The sequence below is a fragment of the Anas acuta genome, chromosome 1 (assembly GCF_963932015.1).
Source record: "Anas acuta chromosome 1, bAnaAcu1.1, whole genome shotgun sequence".
NCBI lineage: Eukaryota > Metazoa > Chordata > Aves > Anseriformes > Anatidae > Anas > Anas acuta.
In genome coordinates, this window is record NC_088979.1 from 183,168,771 (window position 1) to 183,191,204 (window position 22,434).

A 22,434-nucleotide genomic window follows, 5' to 3' on the forward strand; every position below is an offset into this window, starting at 1 on the left:
ACTGCTACCTTCAGTTTATATGAAACAACCCTCCTACAACAAGCAGCTAAGCTACCTATATTCTTCTCATTGAAAAGGGTTGGTTGATTTTAGTATCTCAGGTGTCAGAACTGCTTGTTAAGTTTAGGTATGTAACATATTCACAGGATCTTGGAATGGAAATATACTTCATTAACAGGTTAAAGAACTTTGGCATTCATTTAAATATTAATTTGCCAGGTACTTAATATTGCAGTATAGCTAACTGCATATATTAAGTGGAGACAGTTCCCTTTTCTTCCCTCCTTCCATTTGGAGATGGATCACAAAAATGCAGGTTTAATAAATACAAGTCCTCTCTCTTTGCAGGAAATTTCTGCTTTCTTTTTGTAAACAATGTTGAATTTATCTATCTGCTACATAAGTTTGAATGTACTGCCTGTTTCAGACTTCTTTGCAAGAAGCATCATTTTCAGTATAGTGGGGCCAAGTGACATGCCTGTTATTGGATTCATACATTTGAATTCACTGTGACATCTTCAAAGAGTCTGCACATGAAACACTAGCAGCACAAATGACAGATTTAGGACCCAACATCTTCTCTTGCTCAGATTTTGTGAACATTACAGGGCCTGGACTTACTAAGATTTCAGGAGTTGATAAGATGTATTTATTTTTTTTTTAATTATTTTTGTTTAAATTTACTCTTGATTATCATTTTTGATGGATCTGTGATCTAAAACATATTTGTAGATTTTTCATATTGATGACAGGTCTGTGATTTCTTCTGGCACTAAAAGGTGGCCATTATCTTTTACAGTTTAGTCATTTTCAAGATTCAGAGGTCACATTCATCTAATTCATAGCACAGGTACATATCCATAAGAATCTCTACACATTTCTGCATTCCTGCTAAGATCTCGTTATGTGACTTTGCATACAGTTAAGTTTATTCTTATCCATATAAAAGCCTGATAGTTATATTTCTGCATGGTAAAAAAAAACAAATAAATACTGAGAGTCATAAAGAAATCCTTTATATCTCTAGGCAGTGCACTAAAGCAGTGCAGAAGAGGCTAATAGGTTCTGCAAAGCCATTGCTTTTTGCCCTTGTGCATGTGAGCAGAGCTGGATAGAGAGTGACTGGAAAATTATTGTGACAGGCTCTCAGCTGGCCATAACTCTGAAGTTGGAACCACTGTACTCTTCCCTGAAAATTGACCAGATTGAAGACACTAAAAACGCTTGCAAACTTGGTGATTTATTAAAGCATGCACTAGAACAAGCTACTTTTACATGTCCAGTTAAATGTAATATGGTGAGACAGAGTAAAAACAAATCTTGCAAATCGTTTCCTTATTCACTGTGTCTTGCAAGGTAGGTCCTTCCATTCTCATTTTCTAGTTCAGTAATTTTTGTCAAAGTCCAGGATGCCTACAAATTTCACACAGTCTATCTGGGATCCCCAGCAGAATCCCCTTTTCTGTGGGGAGGGTTTCCATGAGCCCCTTAGCAGATTTCATGCCAGCTCCATGCTCTCCTCAGATGCCTCCCAGCACACACTCTTGCAGCAGCTTCCCCACTGATGGCTTTGTCAGTCCCCATCTGTCCTGCCTCACACACCAGAATCCTCTCCCCCATGCCCATGTTCAGCTGTCCCCAGGGACAGCGCAATTTCCCCCCTCCACAATGCCAGCACTGAAGAAGCCTGAACACTGCCAACAGGCAGCCTTCCTGCTCAGCCATATTCCTTTTTGTAAATGGGGCTTTATGCACACACATAAGTGGTACAACAGGTGCCACTTATCACAGTTATGTCCAGTGACTGATATGGCCTCTGCAAATAGTACACAGCTGCATGACAAGTTACCATTCTCATATTGAAAATCAACATATCATTGATTTCTTTAGGGGTGGAGAGAGGAGACAGCCACGTTAATATTGACTACAGGAACTCAGCCACTGCAGCAGACATGTCCGAAGAGCAAACACCTGTTCTCTTTAAGTTTCCAAGGACACTGCAGGGCAAAACAGGTTGGTAACCCCTATCTCCCATGAAGGACAAGGACGAGGCAAGAAGGACCTTGTTTTCAGCTGAATTGAGCAACATTTTTCTGTAGCAAGAGAATGATTTTGGGCAACTTGATAGTTGGACTCCACTAGAAACAGAAGCTCATTTTTGCAAGGACACCAGAATCTAATTTACTTTGTGCAAATAGAAGTGCCTTGTTTTAAAAGAACCAGGAAATGTTCTCTCATGAAGAGGCAAGGTACTGTCAATCACCGGTATCTTCATTCTGAAGAAAACAGGGTTTCTCTTGACTCAGAAATATATAAAGGTTTTGGAGGAGATGGGAGCTGTCACTTGAAGCATTGCTTCTATCAACACACTGGGCGTGCCACTAGAAATGTAGACTACCTGCAGTTTATTTTTCCAAAGTAGCAAAAAAGTAAGCAACAAAGATTATGACCTACCTATATCCCGCTCTCTTCCTAACTACCCCAGAGCATCCCAAGTTCGTGTGGTCAATTACTGCAAGCTAACCTGGAAGCTAATGACAACAGCACTACTGAAATGTGCTACGCTGATACAAAAAATTAGTTGTATTTATTCTCCCCTTAAACCAATTAATATTTCGTGCTGAAGGTAATTTTGCTGGATATTATTTTAAGGAGCTGAGAATTTTTAAATTGCTTTTAATTTAAATATTTTTTTATGATGCAAGTACTTTATTATTAATTAAAAAAAAAAAAAAAAAAAACCTAGCTTTCATTGCTTTTTCCAGCTCAGTTTCATATTTTTTTTCCCTCTGAAGCTGCTTGGCTCTTTTGAGTTCATATATGGCTGTAAAGAGGAGTATGTTATTATATTTGGAAAGGTTGCTTTTTATATTCTTTATTACTTACCCTAGTCTCTTAATCTTTTTTGAATATGTTTGGGTGTTCTTTTCATTTGGAGGTGTATTTATTCTTTTTCCCTGTACAATTTGTTCTGTACTTCTAGACCTGCTAGATACAAATTTTACTTAATTATCTTTCCTGAAAAGTTCCCCCTCTTAAAATTATCCCTCCCTAAAATTTGCTACTGTATGTTGCAAGCTCTGGGCTTCCCACAAAATACATTAAAATATTTAGCACAGTCTCCTTTTCTCTCTCATGATCAAATTGCCCTTAAAAAAGAGGAAGAAGTAGAGTTAATATTTCACCTATAAATGGAAGGGAGTAAAGGACATTTTATTCCTAATAAATAGCATATATTTTTAATTCATTTGTAATAATGTAAAAAAGCACACTTTTTACATTGTTGATGGAACTGCAAATCTTATCTATGTATTAGTTGCCAGATTAACTAAGCTATTTCAGAAAATAAATGAATAAATATAGTGTGTATATTTCATTGCAGTGACTATTTGTGTATCAGAAGATTAGGACTGACACAGAATGGAAACAAAGCTTTGTCTTTGCAGTCCAGAGATTGTCAACGTGGTTATCATGGGTGAAATTTGCACAAGCGTAGAAGGTCCCCTTAATGCCCCCCCCCCCACACCATCTCTCAGCTACTTACCTTCTAATTTTCCATGGAGCTATAAAGGTGTTGTCCAAGCACTGGTTTAGCTCCATGCAGCAGCCTGGCAGCTGTACAGCCTGGCAAGGTCCCACAAAAGGGGGGACCACCCAGCACACTTGGATGTCAGTGACAGGACCAGGTCTGAGACACAAGAGGTCACAACATCTTGGCCTGTTTTGTTTTTGACACCAACCAAAACCTGGCAAGCGAGAAATGATATGTTCTCCCCAGAGAATGAGATAGAAATGCATTTACAATCCTGTCCCTGGTCTCTGGCCTTGCAATGTTTTGTGCCATAAAGATGGATTATAGTGAAGTTTTTGTAAAGACCCATAAGTTGCATTCATCCTGGACATGCATCCACGTTTGACAGCTGTGTAAGTCACCTCCAGACAATGATTTTTGTCAAATTTCTGCAGGTATTTGTCTCTCTTTGTAAGTCATAAAGGCATCTAGACAGAGTGATTCTGCCTACCCTGAGCAGATCGCTAACAATACCCTTTCACTTTGTGCCCATTCACACCATCATGATGTAGATTTTGAGTCTCTTGGAGGTTTAGGTATTTAAAATCCCAGTAAGATACTGCTCAGGAGCTTGTGTTCACAGTCCTTAACATTTTATGAAAATCAAGGTTATTAATGTTCTCCAACTTCTTATTATTCACAATTGCCATTATTCCTAGCAACTTTTAAAATAGAACGTGAACCCAAAATGAACCATGGACTTTCCAAATACCAAGCATCACAATATCTGTTCCAAAGACAATACATTTTATTTCTTAGGTCTCAAGCCCAAAATATTTCCTACCAATAGCATTTGGTTCAACCTGAAGTTGACATTATCAGTTACATCCATGGGTCACAGTTTGTAATTATCTTCTCTCTCAGATCTTATTCATCAGACAAGCCAGCTATAATAGACTTCACAAAAGGCTTTATTTTGTCTGGTTTTGCACATAAATACTGTGTTTGTATTTATTTCAGATACAAATGGTGCCACCTGCTCCTCTTTGTACCCTGACATTTGGTGCTAATTAGATGGACTTGCATTATCAACAGCAAAGTAATACAGTGCTGCAGCAGGCACGGTTACCATGGATCCTAATGCACTCAGCATTCCACAGGAAATTTAGCAGAGCATAAGAAATAAATCTATTCCTGTGTGAACCTGCTCCAGTTCTGTGACACTATTAAGGTGCATCCTCAAAGTCTGCTATATCCAAACGTAAATACCATCATTATTTCTAAATGTTTATTAATGCATTTTACCATTGATTCACCGTGTAGGTGAAACAAAATTGCAAGTTGATTTTAAACACCCTGACAGTGCTAATGGAAACAAGTCATGCATTCCAGCTGTAAAGGAGAATGAGTCTCAACTGGGGATCAGTTGCAACAACAACAAAAAAAGACCTACTGGCATCTGTAAATCTGTAAATGAGAACAGTCAAAACAATTCAAACTCATAGACTGTCACACTGAATAGTTGCAGTGAAAACTAATGCTATGTGTTCCTTTTCAATCCTACCTGAATGTAGCTAGTTATTATACTCTGATTGTAAAACCTAACAAACAAGGGCTAATCCAAAAGTTGCTTCTACAAAGTGATTTAGTGATTTGACATAGTTCAATAAACTCTACAGACCCATCTAAATTAGAAGGGGAAGCGATGGATTATGGTGAGAGCAGAAGGTAAATAAAATAAGCTAATACCAGAGAAATAAAACCATTAAATAAAAAGGCAAAATCAAGAATAAAATTATTTCCTTTCCTCCTTCCTTGCAACAAAATGCACATAATGTTATAATTCTTCCTATCTGCTCTAGGTCCAGCACCCCACATTTTACATTTGAGATCATAGAATCATAGGGGGAAACAAAACAAAACAAAACAAAAAAAGAGAGGAATCATAGAATGTCTTGGGCGGAAAGGGACCTTAAAGATCACTTTGTTCCACTTAGTTCTACCCCTCTGGCATTGGTGGGTGGCAGGCCACTAGATCAGGTTGCCCAGGGCCCCATCCAACCTGGAACAAATTAGCATTTTCTGTTTCATGCATCAGCCTCAGCCATTGCTTGGGGTTCTTCCTTCATTTGTCAGAATTTTCTACATTTCCATCCTGTATGCATTTTCAAGTGCCAGTGAAGCCAGACTTCTATGAGCTTTAAGAATTTTTCAGAGTTCCCCTCATATCTCAGGGAGGATGAGTTCAGCATCTGAGTTATAAATGTCATATCCTGTGTTCTCTGAACAGTCTTTCTTAACAAACTACCAAATGCAAGTTAGAAGCATTATTGCCTTCCCCTTAGGACTACAGCAATGTGGTGTAACATGGAGCAGCACACTGCAATCAAGAGAAAATCAGGGAGGGATCTACTCCCCAAAACTGAAAGCATTGTAACACAATGCTAGGAAGCATGTGGTGGGATGCACAGCCTCACCAGGAACAGGTTGCTATCTCAATATCAGTCCTCTAGGTCTTCTCACAGATGAATTCCAATTCTAAATATTAAAAGATGAACTTAATTTGACAATCACCTCATAAAACTTACGTCATGTAAGTGACATAGCCCAAGAGAAGTGGAAGAAGACAAACTACAGCATCACCAGGTATAAACACTTTTTATTGGTTGGTAGAGATTTACTGACCAGGCAAATATTGTTAATATACCACTGTACACATTGGGTAAGTAATCAAGTAAGCAGGAAATAGATGATTCGTGGCAGGGTAGAAGTAAAGTTTCTATTCATTCTTTTCTCTCTTTCTTTTGACTAGTTAGAATGAATAATGGACCTATGTTTTTATAGCATCGTTCTATTCACAAGCAATCACATTAATAATCAAAATCAAACCCTTAAATATTACCATCTATTTATATGTGAACTAGCAATCAATAAACCAGGTTCCATTTCTAATTGTGGGGAACATTCTTTATATGAATTATCAATAACTGAGGTTGCAGTCAAACTACGCTGTATGAATACAATGCATGCTTTTGAAACAGGGTATCTCAAAGCATGCTCATGGCCTAACACAAAGTAAAAAAATCCACTGATCTGACTGGAGAATTTTCTTTGCTTGCAGTCCTGAAGCCTGCTTAACCTTCACAGTCTGTAGATGCTTCCCCTCCACCAAAGCCTGCCAACTGACATAATTTCACAGCTGGGAAGAAATCTGTGTTCAAGTAGCTGAGTGCATTCTTACTGTGGGTTCCTCATGAATAACCAGGAATTTGTCTGTTGTACAGTGTGAATACAGAAGAGGAAAGAGAGACCTGTTCTAATGCATGGACTACAAAAGGTTATCCATCAGTAACCTTTTTTTCTAAATGTCAGAACAATAGAATTATCCCGACAGAAGAATAAGGAATCCTCTGAACAAGAAAGGCTTGGGTTTGAGATGAGATTCCCAGAACAGTGTACTTTGAATTAAAAAAGTTTTTCACTTTGAATTTCAAAATAATTTTTCATGGAAGAGAGCTACGTCAGTTCTAATATCGTAATACTGCCACAACTTCATCTTTCAAAAATGCCACATAACATGTCCTTGTGATATGTGCGCAGTAACTTGTTGAAGTTTCTATTCCAGTCTTTTCCAGAGGTTCATGGTTCATAGAACAGGATAAAAGAGATAGATATGCAACTTTTGGAAGTAACTGAAAAAAAAAATAAAAAGAAAAAGAAAAAAAAGAAGAGCGCCAGTTCTCTATTTTCCAGACAGCTTCGACCTCTTGTACTTCCTGACATACTTGTGTTTCAGGAAATATGTAGATGTTAAGTGGTAGGTATACCCTGCTCCCACCTGTCATTATTCTACTTCTACAATCACATATTTGATTTCAAGGAAGAGACTAAATGCGAAGATTAGATATTCTCCTCTGAAAAATAGCTCCATAGAAAGATAAATCCACTGTCCAGAGATATGGAAAATTACTAGACATCAATGTCATCATTTTCATCTGCATGATTCATCATAATCAGCATGGCCTCTATATCTGCTGTCATTATTGTCTCCATTATCAACTGTGTGCACTAGATAAACATTTACACAGGTAACTGTTCATATACATGCTGTATACAATCAACTATTAAACAATACCCTGAAAAAAAAATATTCTTCTGGGTCCCAAAATATGTTCTTTCTCATCTTAAACTGCAGACTTACTGTAAGGCTTTGTTACAGAGTTACTTTCCACTAGGGAGTGTATATCCATCATAACAGAAAAACCACTTTCTTAAACATATTTATTGACACGTTAGTTTGCAGGAAAAATAAAATATATATTTTTTTAAAAAGGCAGCAAGTTGGAAAAGTGATTTTTACATTTTAGATTCTGAATCAGTTTGAATCTGAATCAGTTTAAAACTTATGGTTACGTGTATTTGATTTTTGTGTTAGATAATGTCACACAATACAGTTATTTTCATTGATGTAGAATAAGGTTTAATTCACATTTTCTTGGAATTTTAAAATGTTCCTATTCAATTTCAACCCCAAATGTCAAAATCCTTTTTGAAACAGCAGATTGATCTTTGCAGTTCTGTTTCTCAAGAGGATTTTCTGAATAATAAATAAAATAAAGGTTTTGACCCTTATTGTATTTTTTCCCACTTTCTCAAATAGGTCCTGAATGTATAATGGCAGCCATTGGAAATGGCTGCTTTTTTCAGCAGTTACAATATATCACCTGAGATTGGAATGGAGGGAGAAGGGACTGTGAATGCCCCCCATGTGGCCTGCCAGCCCCTGTCAGTACCAAAAGGTCCAGCCTCAAGTGCCAGCTCCCACAGCTTCAGCTCCCCCTTCGTCATGCGGCCTGGTCTGTCTCCTAATAACTCCCTTAGCTGTTCTTCACCTCCTGCTTAGTGTTTCTACGCTGAATTAAAGATCAGTAACACAAAGACTTGAGGCAAGGGGAGTAGGAAGGGGAGAATATTTTGCTCCTAGAGCATCCTCTATGGCCTTGCATAGACATATGAATGACAATAGAATTAAAGCAGGGGGAAGAGAGATTTCATACAGTGAGAATAATTTTTTTCAGACACACACATGCATGCTGCACACAGTAGTAGTATTCAAAAATGGAATTCATCAAAGAATAGATCTTCATGGCTGTCAAAAGCCTAGGAATAGTTATATCATCATTCTTTTGATCAGAAAATGAATCTTCAACACATAAAGTTCAAGAACAGAAAATATTACCAGTGAAAAATATTAATAATGCACTTTCTAGAGAGGTACCATAAGAAAACTAAGTACAGGTACTGAAAAGTACTATTTCTTTGTGAAACTCGCCATGGAATATTTTTACATAAGTAGAAAGTATATTGAAGACATGCTGCATGTTGCCATAACCATTCTTAAGTCCTTTCAGCTGAAAAAGGCTGCTGATTTCAGTGCAGTCCCACACAGACACACAGGTGGGCCCCACATGGCCTACCTTGCAAGACTGGAGCTCTATTTTTCTAAATATTGCACAGCAAATTGGTTGAAGGCATGATTACACCTGAAATGCTAGATCTCAATGAGATTAAATTCCTTACCCTCAGATGGAAAGTAATTTAAACCAGCATTCAAAATTCCATTTAAGAAAGGACTTTGAAAAACAAAAACCCTATTGAAAAACATTCTAATAAAGGTACTAATGCACTGAACTACAGCAAAATGTGCATAATCTTATAAAAGGATTACTAACAATGTGAACACCACAAACCAAATGTCTACTGATGACAAATGACACAGGCTGGGTGCAGAACTAACACAATATATAAAAAAAGAGACCAGATAACAAGCTGAAATTTAATGTTATCGACAAGTGTCACAGAACTATCAGTCAGAGTGAGAGGACAACGTTGTTGGCTACTCTGCCACAAGGGCAGCAAGGGAGATGAAGTGCTACAGAGAGTTTGGGAGACTGAAGAAGCAGAAAACATGAGCTCCTTTCTAATTGTAACAAAAATATGGCTAGATATGATATTTTTCTAATAAATTAATAAATAAACCAATAAAAACTGAATACAGAAATATTGATTTTTCAAAAAGACTATAAAAAGTCAAGACAGCTGGTAAAAGCACTGAATTTTAAAAGCACACTTGATGGTGGTGGTGGTTTTTATGTCACATGTAGAACTGAAAGTAAGCATATAGTCCTGATTTTAAAAGCTCTAAAAGCAAAAGCCAAAATGATTCACAGTATCACAGTAAAGGACTCTGCAAGATTATTATTTTTTTAATTTCAGAAGAGTAATCCATGCTAAAATGAGACAAACAAAAAGGATAAACCGTGGAAAATAGAACTGCATATCAGCAGACCAAAAGGGATTTCAAGGAGTAATATGCACTACAGTTCCCTCCCACGTACAACATTCCTTTCATCAATACTACAGATTTTTAGAACATAGTATTGCTGAGGCCAAATTCTTGGTTGGTTACCCTTTTCATAGGATGTTCAAACTTCTTGTCCCTATTTCAAGGCTCTGTATAACCTGTCTATAAAGCTCTGCTCATTTTCATCCTTCTTTTAAGATCTAAAACTCCTGTCTTCTGAAGTGAAAAGCAATGTTGCTTCCCTTCTGATCATTCCTTTAAAGCTTTACTCATCCTGTTCAGCCTTTGATTACTGACCTCTCTGTGTTTTCCACACAAAATCAAGTTATTACTCTCATTTGGGGGCCATCTCCTCTCAAATCTCATACTTCTTTGTGTCAATAAAGTAACACTCATGTATAGTATTGAAGATTTGGCCATTATACATCCTTTGCATTTTATCTCTGTGCAACTAAGTTGCAAAATCCTTGGTCTAGTGTCCCAAAGGCTGTTTCCTTTATTATGGTCAAAAATTAAATAAGAAGAAAATTTCAAGAGGAGTTCAAGAAAACAGTTCAGTTAAAATGGAAAGTAACCTTAATACTCATCTGAAATTCAACCCAAATCTTTTGCAGACACAAAAGTCTCATACTGCAGTTTTCAAAGGGATGGGTCAATCAGAGGCTGTGTAAAGAAAAATGTTTAACACAGAGCTCCAGGTAATTTTTATCATATCCTGATATCCTGGCTATACATCCTTCTGCTGCAAAGGTGCAAAAGCTATGGCATAATATGTAGATTCATTTGCCCTTTTTCCTGCAGGCTGTCAAGTGCATATCTTTACATTCCACATTATCCCACTGCACAGAGAAATTGCAAATGTAAAAGACCTTTGCATACTCACTTCCAGTTCTGTTAGCTGACATGAAGACTTTGTGCAGTCTAATACAGCACATTAATTCTTCTTCCTTTTATTATTTTTCCCCTCCTCATTTGAAAACACAGCTGCAATTACAGGTTTCATCTAAAATCCAATGGTGAGGTATCAAAAGTTCATGAGCAAGTTTCTTTCTATGAAATTTCAACTCTAATCTTGAAAAAAGTTAGAATATCTAATTAAAAAATCACAATGATATGAGTTCCAAGAATGAAATCTATGAATGCATGTGCTTTTTCTTGCAGTAAATAATGAGCAATTTATACAGCAAATTTAACCTCCTTTTCTCTTTCCAAATTGTGTCAAAAATACTTGCTATCTTAAGTATACTGTTTATTTGGAAGTACTAATTACAAAGTCTATAGCTAATTTGTGATCTGTACATTGTTCCTTATGTGTTTTTGTCTAGAATTTAAGGAGTATTACATATTTTTAAACAGAGATACAAGATACAAAACAGCTACAAAACAGCTTTTTTTTTTTTTGTCTCCTGGTAAGGTAAATGCCATTTATTATTCAATTTTGCAAATTACTTTTCTCTACTGAAGCCCTTCCACAGGCACTAGCATTTTTTTCCCCAGACTTAAAAGAAAAAAAATAAATATTCCAATAATCTATACATATGGACATTAAATGTTAACTTGGAAAAAGGTTTGGTTAATTGTAGAGCTTATTCTATCACTGTCCAGGCCAACACTTAAAATGTTCTTAAAACTAACAATTTTAGAGTCTCCAGTTCTGTTTCAAAATTTAAAAGGAATAAAATTGGTTTGTTCCTTTTTTGTTGTAGTTTCAAAAGTCTTAAGAAGAGACAATTTAAAATGTTACATTGAAGTGCTTCATGTGCTGGAAGTGATTTGTTCATTTCAAGATGAGAGACTTCAGCTACTTAGACTATGGGACTCGCTTTGAGAAACCTGGTCTCCTGGAGGCTGATGGGGTCCACCTGTCAGAGCAGGGGAGGAGCAACTTCAGCCACTGGCTTGGCCAGCTGGTAAAGAGTTGCCAAGGAAGGGGAACCTCAATCCATCCCACTCCTCTCAGTTTGATGTTGGTGTCAGCGATAGATGCCCAGAGCCTGGCGAAGGGTCAGCAGAAGAGCACCTGAAGAACAGCACAAAGGAAGGCCTACCACTCCAGCCAGTAAGTCAGCTTGATTAGAGGCCCAACTCAAATGTCTCTATGCTAACACACAAACAAGAGGAGTTAGAGATGATTCTATCATTGTTGATCTACCTAAGGGTCTCTGATGAGCAGCTCTTTCTAGGATGTGCCTCAGGAAAAAAGTCTACCAGCGGTCAGAACTGAACAGGGAGAGTTTTCTAATCCAAACAACACTTACGTAGCACTTATATTCCACCAGACTCCTTGGAACATGTTTACAACATGTGAAAACGCCAACTCATTTTTCTTCTTCTTTGCTTGAACACTATCAGTTTTTGTCTCAGTGACAGATCACGTACATTACATAGATGCAACAAAGACTATAACTTGTCTATTTCCTGGGATTATTTTATCACAGGATGAAAGGATCAAGTCTAGAAAGCTTAATATTTCATTTTTAAACAAAGTTTAAATATATACCTGAAATATAAGCCTTTGTCAATAAATCCCTTTAAATATTTTGGGTAATTCAACAGAGTACAGCATCCTGAAAATCTATGGTATTATCAATACTCAAATGGTAACATATACAGATCTGAGGAATATTTGATGATAATCTATATGCAGATAACTTCCCTTTACCTGTGAAAGTACCTATAAGGATGCTAAATTACCTCTAAATATTTAACTAATATAATCTTAATCAATATAAATAAGTACCGGAGTTATCACCAGGATCTTATATGAACTGAGAAAACAGATGGGATTATTGAGAAGGTGGCAATTCGTGCAGCCACGGAAAGGGACTCATTTCACTTGACTTGAGCAAACTGAGCGTGGGGTACTTGATCCAAATTTAAAGTCTATTTGCAGTCCATGGAGACCATATGTCAAATATGAGACCATGCAGACCATGCAGACCATGGAGACATGGTATGTCAAACCAGTCTGAACAGCTTACTAAATCATGTGGTGGTTCTCTGCAATAAGTTAAAAAATTAGGTAAATCCTGTCTCATGAGCTCCACCCAAGGGCAATCCTGCCTGTCTTTGACAGACACTAGTCCAGAACTAGAATTTGCATCAAAATCGTTATGTCCAGCCATGCAGTTAAACTAGTTCAATGTAACAAAAATACCTCTCTTCTGCTGCATACTGATTTTAACACAAATTGAGGACACTTGGACTCCTACATGACCTTTCATAAGAAAGATCCATACAAAAACACACATCTCAAATATTGGAAACAAATAGTATTCTGGAAATATTGAACCACAATTGATACATTTAATGGATACACCGATGCATTAAAAAAGAAATTCTGACCTCTTACCCCGATTTATTCCACTGCCCATTATGTATGCCCCATTGATTTTGCTGTTTTATTTCTGCAATAAAATTCTATTCAATAGATTAAAAAACATCTGCTTCTGTTTACAGATGACCAATTATTTGAACTCCCTTCCTCAAAAGGTGAGCAATTACTTATAAATAAGGGTGATTACACAGGTGAATAATTCTTCATCAATGTATTGAAAATGTTTATGATCTAAAAGCAGCACACACTAAGTATTTTGATTGCTGCTTTATGAAATTAAGAAACCACTTAGTTTGCCTATACTAATGATCATGATATATATGATATATAGAAATATGATATATATAGATTTATTTGGGATATCAGTGGTATCTAACATCAGAATAAGTAGATTTTTTTAATATCAAACATAATCATTAGAAAGATCACAATAGAAAGATCAAATAAAGTATTTTATTTTACCACATTCTTTTCTGTTGTGTTCATGTTTTGACTTGTTAATAACCTGTAAGTGAAGTATTAACAGATTGAGAAGAGGCTATTCAGCAGGAAGTTCTGTATCAACAGTCATTGTATCAATATGTCATTCAGCAGGTCAAGAGAGGGGATTGTCCCTCTCTATGGCTTGTGAGGCCACGCTTGGAGTACTGCACCCAGGTCTAGGGCCCCCACCATGAGAAAGGTGTTGAGCTGTTAGAACGGGTCCAGAGGAGGGATACAAATTTAATCAGAGGGTTGGAGCAGCTCTCCTATGAAGAAAGTCTGAGAGAGCTGAGGATGTTCAGGCCGGAGAAGAGAAGGCCCAGGAGAGAACTCATTGCTGCTATTGAGTACTTAAGGGGAGCTTATAAAATAGATGGAGAGCACCTTTTTGCTCAGGCAGACAGGATAACGGAACAGGTAACAGGACAAAGGGGAATGATTTTAAATTAAGAGAAGGGAGATTTTGATAGAGGTTAGGAAGAAATCCTTAAGTCAGAGGGTGGTGAGGCACAGGAACAGGTTGCCCAGAGAAGCTGTGGATGCTCCATCCCTGGAAGTGTTCAAGGCTAGGCTGGATGGCACTTGGAGCAACCTGGTCTGGTGGGAGGTGTCCCTGCCCATGGCAGGGGGGTCGGAACTGGATGATCTTTAAGGACCCTTCCAGCCCAAGCCATTCTATGTCTCTGTGATTCCATATTCCTATGTATGTGTGAGATGACATTTTTCTACAGTCACAAAACAGGACAAACAAGCTACCTTTTTTTATCTACTGAGAAAGTGTGTACTGGTAAATTTAAATATATATCTTGAATCACTGCATATCCCCTGAATATTAAAAACAAACAAACAAACAAACAAAAAAAAACTATAAATATTGAGAAACATATTAAATATACATTTTCGTCCTCAAAATAGTTGATCAGGGGAATAATATGATGCTAGTTTACAGTTTACAGTCTTCTGAAGATGAAGCTCAGCCTTTTTCTCCCAGGAGCTAAGCACAGAGAGTACAGCTACACTCATGTTTAACTTGGCTAAGAAGCACATTTTCTGACTGTCGCCACTTTCACAGGACAGAGCTGTCTCACTGTGCCTAAACTCAGTTCCTTCCAGAAAAAAAAAAAAAAAAAAAAAAAAAAAGCTTAGGGGGAATGATGAGAGTACAGGTACGGCCCTCCAACTTGAAGGACCATACTACAGCCAACCTGAAGTAAAGCCTGTTGCAAACAGCACAATGAGGAACTCAGGCACTCAGCAGCGACTGCTTTGCCCAGGAGAGCTGCACTATTTGACAACACAGACATGGCCACAGGGCACCTGGGCCACTGGGGAAGAAGGTACCTCAGAGAGGCCACTCTCTTCCTGCCCAATTGGGATCACTTCCCAAACAACAGACCAGGAAAAAATGCATCACGTTCTCTGACCCTTCACCTGTGAATATGGGAGAACATTTTAAATCAAATTAACAAGCCCACTGCTGATTTGGCTTTGGTTTTTCACCTCCAGTCTTCAATCATCAGATCAGTACACAGAATAGTGCTCAGTTCACAGAACAGAGTGGTTGGACTGTGGCCAACAAGTCTGAAGGATGAATAACTATGTCTCTTAGCAATGAGCATATCAGTCTGTCTGACTAAATCCAAGGACACTGAACGTTATGCAGCTAACACTCCTTTTTAAGACTTCAGCTATCTTTTATTGTACTACTTTTATTCTAATGAAGCATCTAGTCAGGTGGCAAGTATACGTACCAAATGTGCATACTGGTAAAATGTTTTATACGGGCACTGTCACAAGAAATGTTTGAATGATGGCACAGATGCATATGCAAAATTCAAACAGCTCATCCAGTCCTCTGACAGCCAGGATTGCAAGTTTCTCAGAAGGGAAAGCAACAGATATCTTTTCTACCTGAAGAGAGGTGTCTTGGACTCAGCTTTACAAAGAGACCATCTTCCCATGCACTGCAAGGACTTGCTTGTGGCAGAGGAGAGCAAACAGATGAAGAATGGCATGCAACTTTTCAACTGTTGACTTTCCTCTTTGACTAGCATCTTTCCAAAGAGGTTGCACTACTACTGGAAGTCACAGATTAACTTCATATTGTTTCCCAGGACCAAGAACTGCATACAGATGATATTCTTATATGTGTTGCATCTTAGATACATCATAAGTAACATTGGTTGCAGGTTTTCTGAGTCTGTATTTCAGAACGTGCAGTTGCAGAGTTCACACAAAATGGTACTTGAAGCAACAATTCATTCACTAGGTTATGCCAATTTTGCAGAGGGTCTGAGCTGAAAATAGAATTTCTGGACTCAGAAGTTGCTAGCAAACACATGCACACATGTGCACATATATATGTGCATTGAAAGCACTCCAACTTGGCAGCAAATGTAACAAATTTAAAATGGCAACATACTCTATTTAAATGATTATGCAGTGGAATATGACTCATAACTTTATAAAACATTACAAATCCAAAATTGATATGTTTCCCAACAGAATACAAGACTTGAATTCCTATTTATGAATAAAATTATAGAGAAACAAAGATGTCTAGAGAGTGTATCAAGAATTTATTTTTCATAGTAGAATAAAAGCTTTTTTAAATTATATGATTTGTAGCTGAAAGTAAAGTTTGACAGCTAGATTGAGAAGTGACTATCCACTAGATATAGTATAAAGAGATGTAAAAATACTAATAAATGGTGAAATGCAAAAATTGGATGACAGCAAGCAAAATGAAGAAACCAAATCAGTGAATGGTCAGCATATGTTAGGTCCACTGATTTGATGGCCCTCAGATTTATTAAGTAATACTTTTGCACTTTAACAGGTGCTGGGATTAAATACTATCCTAGGGATACTATCGCAGAGAATAAATACTCGAATCTTCTGGAATTCTGTAGTTTCTGGAACAAGAGCTGGAACTGGCCCTTTTCAAGAAGACTGAATGTACTTATTTTGATCAAATGTTACCTTAAACTACAGCCTTCTACAGCTTATCTGTCCGTTGGACATTTACAACTCAGAGATGACAAGGTTTATGCCTGCAGTTCTCTACCATCAGGACAGAATTTGATCTAAACAAACATTCTGACTTGAAGTATGGCACAAGAAAGTCCATGTTTCAGTCCTGCTTATTTTGGCAGAATATCACTGACCATACCGAGACATCGATTTTTTCTTTTGAAAATTGACTACCGAGGCTTCAGAAATTGGGAACCAGACAAAATCTTTAAACATGGTGAATTTATTGCCCGTGGAATGTCGTCATAAAGAGAAAAGAACATCATTTAAGTTTTTGAAAGAGGTCTTGGTGCCACCTGGGACATGATCAATTGTCCCAAAACCAATAGTAAATGCTCTTTGGTCCCATATACTACTTAATGACACATGATGCAGTTTGATTTAACGTTACATTAGAGGAAGCTTGGGACCACTGCAGTGCAGCTACCCATAACACACAACTTCCACAATTCTGAGATAAAATCCAAAAGACAGAATAAACAGTTCAGATAAGTTCAAATGGCAAACAATCCTCAGAGCCTTTTCTATCCAACTGATGTGATGGGTCACAAAGATTCAACAACCAACTTAGCTCCTACTTATTATGTTGCACATCTGGCTACTGTGACTTTCACTTCATATTAATGTACTTAAACAAAACAGCAATAGACATTTTATAAAGTCAAAAATACTTCTGCAAAGAGTTTATAAGTGACATTTCAAATGAGATTGAATAAAATGGCAAACAGCAAAGCAAAAAAAAATATGTTAGAATTGCCCTTTCTACCTCTCATACCTAAAGGTACCGGCTACAACACACAAGCTGCACAAAGTGGGGGAGCATACAACTCCTTCTGTGTGCTCAAAAACAGTCCCTTCTGAGTCTTAGTGCCTTTTGGGAATTGTGATACAACTGGTAAATATCAACTACTAAGTTGCATAACATCTCTACTACATCTGTGCTGACTTTTAAGACTTTCTGTTGTTCTCACTGAGGAAAAAAGCTATTTTAGCAGAGATTTTATTAGAATGGAACTATTACCCAAACTAAATAGAGAGCAATGCACTTTGCCTTTGCAAGATTCACAGCCCTGAAACTGTCAGTGTTCTGTAAATTTCTCAGAACAGGGTTGTATATACATATGAGTAAATCTGCTTCTTTCTGTTATCTTTTTAGGTATGCAATTGTATTTTCAAATAGGTTAGTTAAGAGAAGACAAATTATGTATTTGTAAAGTTTATACATACGAGTATCTATTATATTGCACTGGGATTTTTTGCAGTGAAAAAAATAGTTCTGTTTGATAGAGCAAATTGAAATTAGAGTAATTTACACAGGCCTCTACATGCTTTTGGAAACTCTTCTTCCATCTTTATTTTTAGCAGTGCAGTCAGTTATTATAGGCAGTTAAAGGCTGATTAGGTTTGCAGAGTAGTTAAAATGCTAACCATACAAAACAGGAGAGACTACTTCTGTAACTGTAAAAGGATGTGCATGAAGGAGCTTTTTTAATTAACAATTTTGTTGAAGTTTTATTAAAGGACCACACTTCACTGTTCAAAGACTGAAAATAGTATGACAAATGCATGCCTTGAAGGGATGCTATGGGGAAAATTCAGAACAAATCTCACTGGAACTGTACTTCATTATGTCAGATTTGAATTTGAGGCTACCATTGTACACATTAAAATGGTACAGTAAGCAACTTTATTTCATGTTAGATTTCTGTGTGTTTATATATGCAAACACAACGAAATGTCTATATGCATATGCATAAATATATGTAAAGAGGACTTCTTCAGAATTTTCATTTAGATTAGAATCAAATATTAACAGTCTGTGAGGTTAATGAAAGCAAATATAATTTAATTCTTACCATTGTCCCTTAACTATTAATCACTACTGCTGTTTTCTATTTCTATCATTCTGCTTTGGTCCTCTGAAAGATTGATGCTGTATATTGTCAGACCAACAACTAAATGTAGTATTTAAAAGAGTGCTCTGTGTAATCTTCATTTTCAAATCTTTGTATTCATAGTGTTGTACATTTAATGAGAACCATGTTGTCTAGAAGCCTACCTTAAGAAGTAAAAGCTAATGCTGACAACTAATATCTCAACAGACAGGAGTTGGATTTAACACCAGGAATAAATCCAGTCAGCTCACTAGGTTTCAAAGTAATGCTAAATCTTGAGCTATCTAAAACTTGGTCCACAACATGAGTCAAGTAGGAAGCTGAGGGTATGGGAAAACTCTCCAGGATGTTAAATTTAAAGCTAGTGCCCTACTTCCTTTGCCATCTCCCGCAACTGTGGTGCAAGCCATGCAACGCAAGTAATCAAAGGATGAATGGTGTCTCTGCCTTTAAAGTTTTCTGCAAGGGCATAGGGATGAATGAAGAGCTTTTTATCTCCTCATTTCTCATTCCCAAAAAGAGATTCCAGTGCTAAAGAAAGGCTGCTGGAGGTTACTGAAGGATTCATGTCTCATTAAAGATCTTTTTATTGAATACAGAAAATCTGTACCTTGAATAAATACGTAAAATAAGACTTTTTGTAGATCCACAGATGGTGCTATAGTGCACGATTCTTTTATATTTTGTTGTAGTAAGACGAAAAAATGTTCTCTGCACATTCTTTTCCCCTTCCCCGGTTAAAAAGATTTAAAGGTAGTCATTGAATTGCTTCATGTTTACAAAGTCAATGGCCCAATTTGACTTTTTTTTTTATTTATTATTATTTGTTAATTCTAGAAAGGTTGTGACAAAATATCTCTAATATTTTTCAATAAACTATTCTAATACTGATGATTTCATCAATGTCCACTTACGTTCACAAACACATTGATCTAATAGCAAATCAATAGTGGCAAAACAATTATGTTCTCAAAGTTAAGGTGAATCATTGCTTTCTATAAACTGGCAAAAGTCAGAAAAAAAAACAAAACAGGTAAACTCAACAGAAGCTTATTTATTTTATAAAGAAAAAGAGGCTTATTTATTTTATGAGAAAAAGAAACATATATGTTATCTCTAAAGCACAAATTCTTTTAGGAATAAGAAGCAATACCAATCATAAATATACTGTATTTACAAGCAGTTTTAAAATATTTTTTCTTTAAGTCAAGCATCTCTTCCATTGTAGTAATCTATCTTAAAGTTGTTTAAGTCAAGAGTCTTATAATTTATAGATATCCTTGCCTGCAGGAGAATTTGTAATTTTTTTCAATGGACAACCTTCATATGAGACTCTGCCTACCTCTTAAACCCATCCCTTGCTGCTATGTTTATTTTCTGAGTAGAGAAGATATGTTTTCTTTCTATTTTCTAGCACAGAAGAATCACTATAATTTTGTTTCATAAAATATATGGCTGTATATTTTAAATCACAAGTTATTTTGAATATTAAGATATGGTCTATGCATTTCATATGCTGCTTTTAACTTGGTACTTCAATTTGACAGATGTGATGAGCTAAGACAAGTCAGAAAACCATCTGTGGTAACACTTAGAGCTTCTCAAAGTACAGTCCATACACCACTCATTCTACCGGAATAAAGTCAAAAAATAATCTATTTTCCTCTTAAAATACTAAAAGAAAAATAATCCCTTCTCAGTCATGGATAGCTACCCAGCCATGACTTACTGCTTTATGAATCAACACCAAGGATTGCAGGATTAGAGTAATGAGTTATCATTTAGCTCAGTGAGGCACTGAATTTCATCCATTTTCTTTTCCCCATAGTATATATGGTAAAAGGTAGAAGACGAGGCATCATTGTTGAAATGAGTGAGCACATGCATAGTTGTCACATTTTTGTGTGAGGTATATCCCTGCATTATGAAGCACAGTGCAGTAAGACTGTGAATCAGTGGTACAGTACAAATAGTATACATGTTCAGGAACTCTAGGACACACAAAGCATGTTCTTAGAGAATGCATTGCAAGCCTGTCTGACAGTCCCATAAGAACTGGGGTGCTGGTGAGAAGCTTGTGTTTTGAGAAAGTTTGGAAGAGCACCCCCATAATAAATGGTGATGACAGTGTCATGAGTGAGACAGAAAACCTGCAACAGCAAGTGAAAAAAATGTTTACATTCCATTTGAACAAAAACGTTTGATGAAAGAAAACACTGCCAGGAAAATCAAGGTACATGGATGATTTATGTATGCAGTGCAAAAAACAGTGTGTTGCTGCTGCTACTAGTCACAGAGATAGTGGTCTCTACCAGCACTGATTCTGGTGGTAACAGTAATTAAGCAAATGATAGCAGAAATACTGACACTAGGAAAAAAAAATGTATATACAAAAAAAGTAGCATAAATAGTCTGCTGTAGTCACAGAAGACTAAAGGTAACACTCATGTAGGAAACTCTGGGACAACTCAACTCAAGAGAAAACAAAAAGACAACCTTTCAGAGATGAGATGTAACTCAGAGCTACTGATATGACAGTTAGATTATCTGTCACAGCCATTGTGACTAGGTATGATGCCTGAGCAAGCAGGTTTGAGAAAACCAGTGCCACTGACACACACTTTTTGTTCAAACTTCTTAATACAATACAGAATCCTGTTCTTTTCACATAAGGACAAGCATTAAGGACACATTGATTTGATTTTTACTCCATCCTGAAACACAGTTTGTAAACTAAATAAGGAGTTCATGACCTGACCTGCCATCAAGACCTCAGTAGCTTAAAAAGAAATTTAATTTGCTCTCTGTATTCTTCAGGGATAACAATGTGAGAACTGCTGTAATGTGCCAGTTCACTAAAAATGCACACAGACAACTATATACAGGATGAGAGAGAAGGCCACTGAAAACATGAATGGAATTGAACCATGGTCCTTAGCAAAATCTGTATCATCATTAGATTTGCACAAATTAACTATAAGCTTTCTCAAATATTTCCCCTAATTTTTTTCTTCAGGTCTGAGTAAAAATGTCACACTTTTCTTAGAACATAATAATTTGTATAGGAGAACTGAAGGGTACCATGAGACTGATCTGCGGAAAGCAGGTCCTTTCCTGCACTCCAATAAGTAACTTATAAATAATGTTTTGCTTTCACAGTTACCTGTGCATTTCTTGATATTGCTATTTCTTTTTCCATGGGATCCTAACTTGCATCCAAAGTTCTCTTCCCAAAATTCTGCAAACCATACATTTCTTCGATTGTTAGCAAGCGTTCGGCTCCGAAAATATCTATCAAATCCTACATCCAAGAAAAGAAGTGAGAAAAAAAAAGTATTAAAATATGAAACAGCATAAAAGCATTCATTTAAAGATGATAATGCATTTTGTATGAATTTCATAGTAAGAAAAAGCTTTAGGTGCATTGTAGATTTATGCTCATGTGCATATCTAAGATTAAAAATTAGCATATTCTTTACTATTTCATATTTGCCATAGAACAATATATTTTTAAATATCTACAGTAGTTAACGAGTCTGTAAAGTTCCAGAAGAACTTTATAATTAAAAAAAAAAAAAAAAGCAGTGCAGATAGATAAGGGAACAGCTTAATTTTTAATACAACAGATGACCCAAATAAAGAATTAGATACATACAAGAAATTAGAAAAACTTTAGGTACTACCAACTAAATATCATGATTCAAATAAATTTCTTCCCATGACCACCTAAAATCACTGTGTACTTCTCTGTTGAACCTAAAGACTTCCAAGTCACTTAAGCTTCCCACCTAGTTGAGAAACAATCCCTTAA

The 22,434-nt window shown here is 36.6% G+C and overlaps 1 protein-coding gene across 4 annotated transcripts in view; it reads right to left on the minus strand.

The window, feature by feature from the left end:
• Positions 1 to 22,434, minus strand: part of GRM8 (glutamate metabotropic receptor 8) — a 349,252-nt gene that overhangs the window by 168,100 nt on the left and 158,718 nt on the right. For all 4 annotated transcript variants that reach the window (XM_068669623.1, XM_068669626.1, XM_068669622.1 and 1 more), the window contains exon 6: positions 21,787 to 21,924. In XM_068669623.1, coding sequence (XP_068525724.1) covers positions 21,787 to 21,924 — 138 coding nt within the window. The remainder of the gene's footprint in view (positions 1 to 21,786; positions 21,925 to 22,434) is intronic.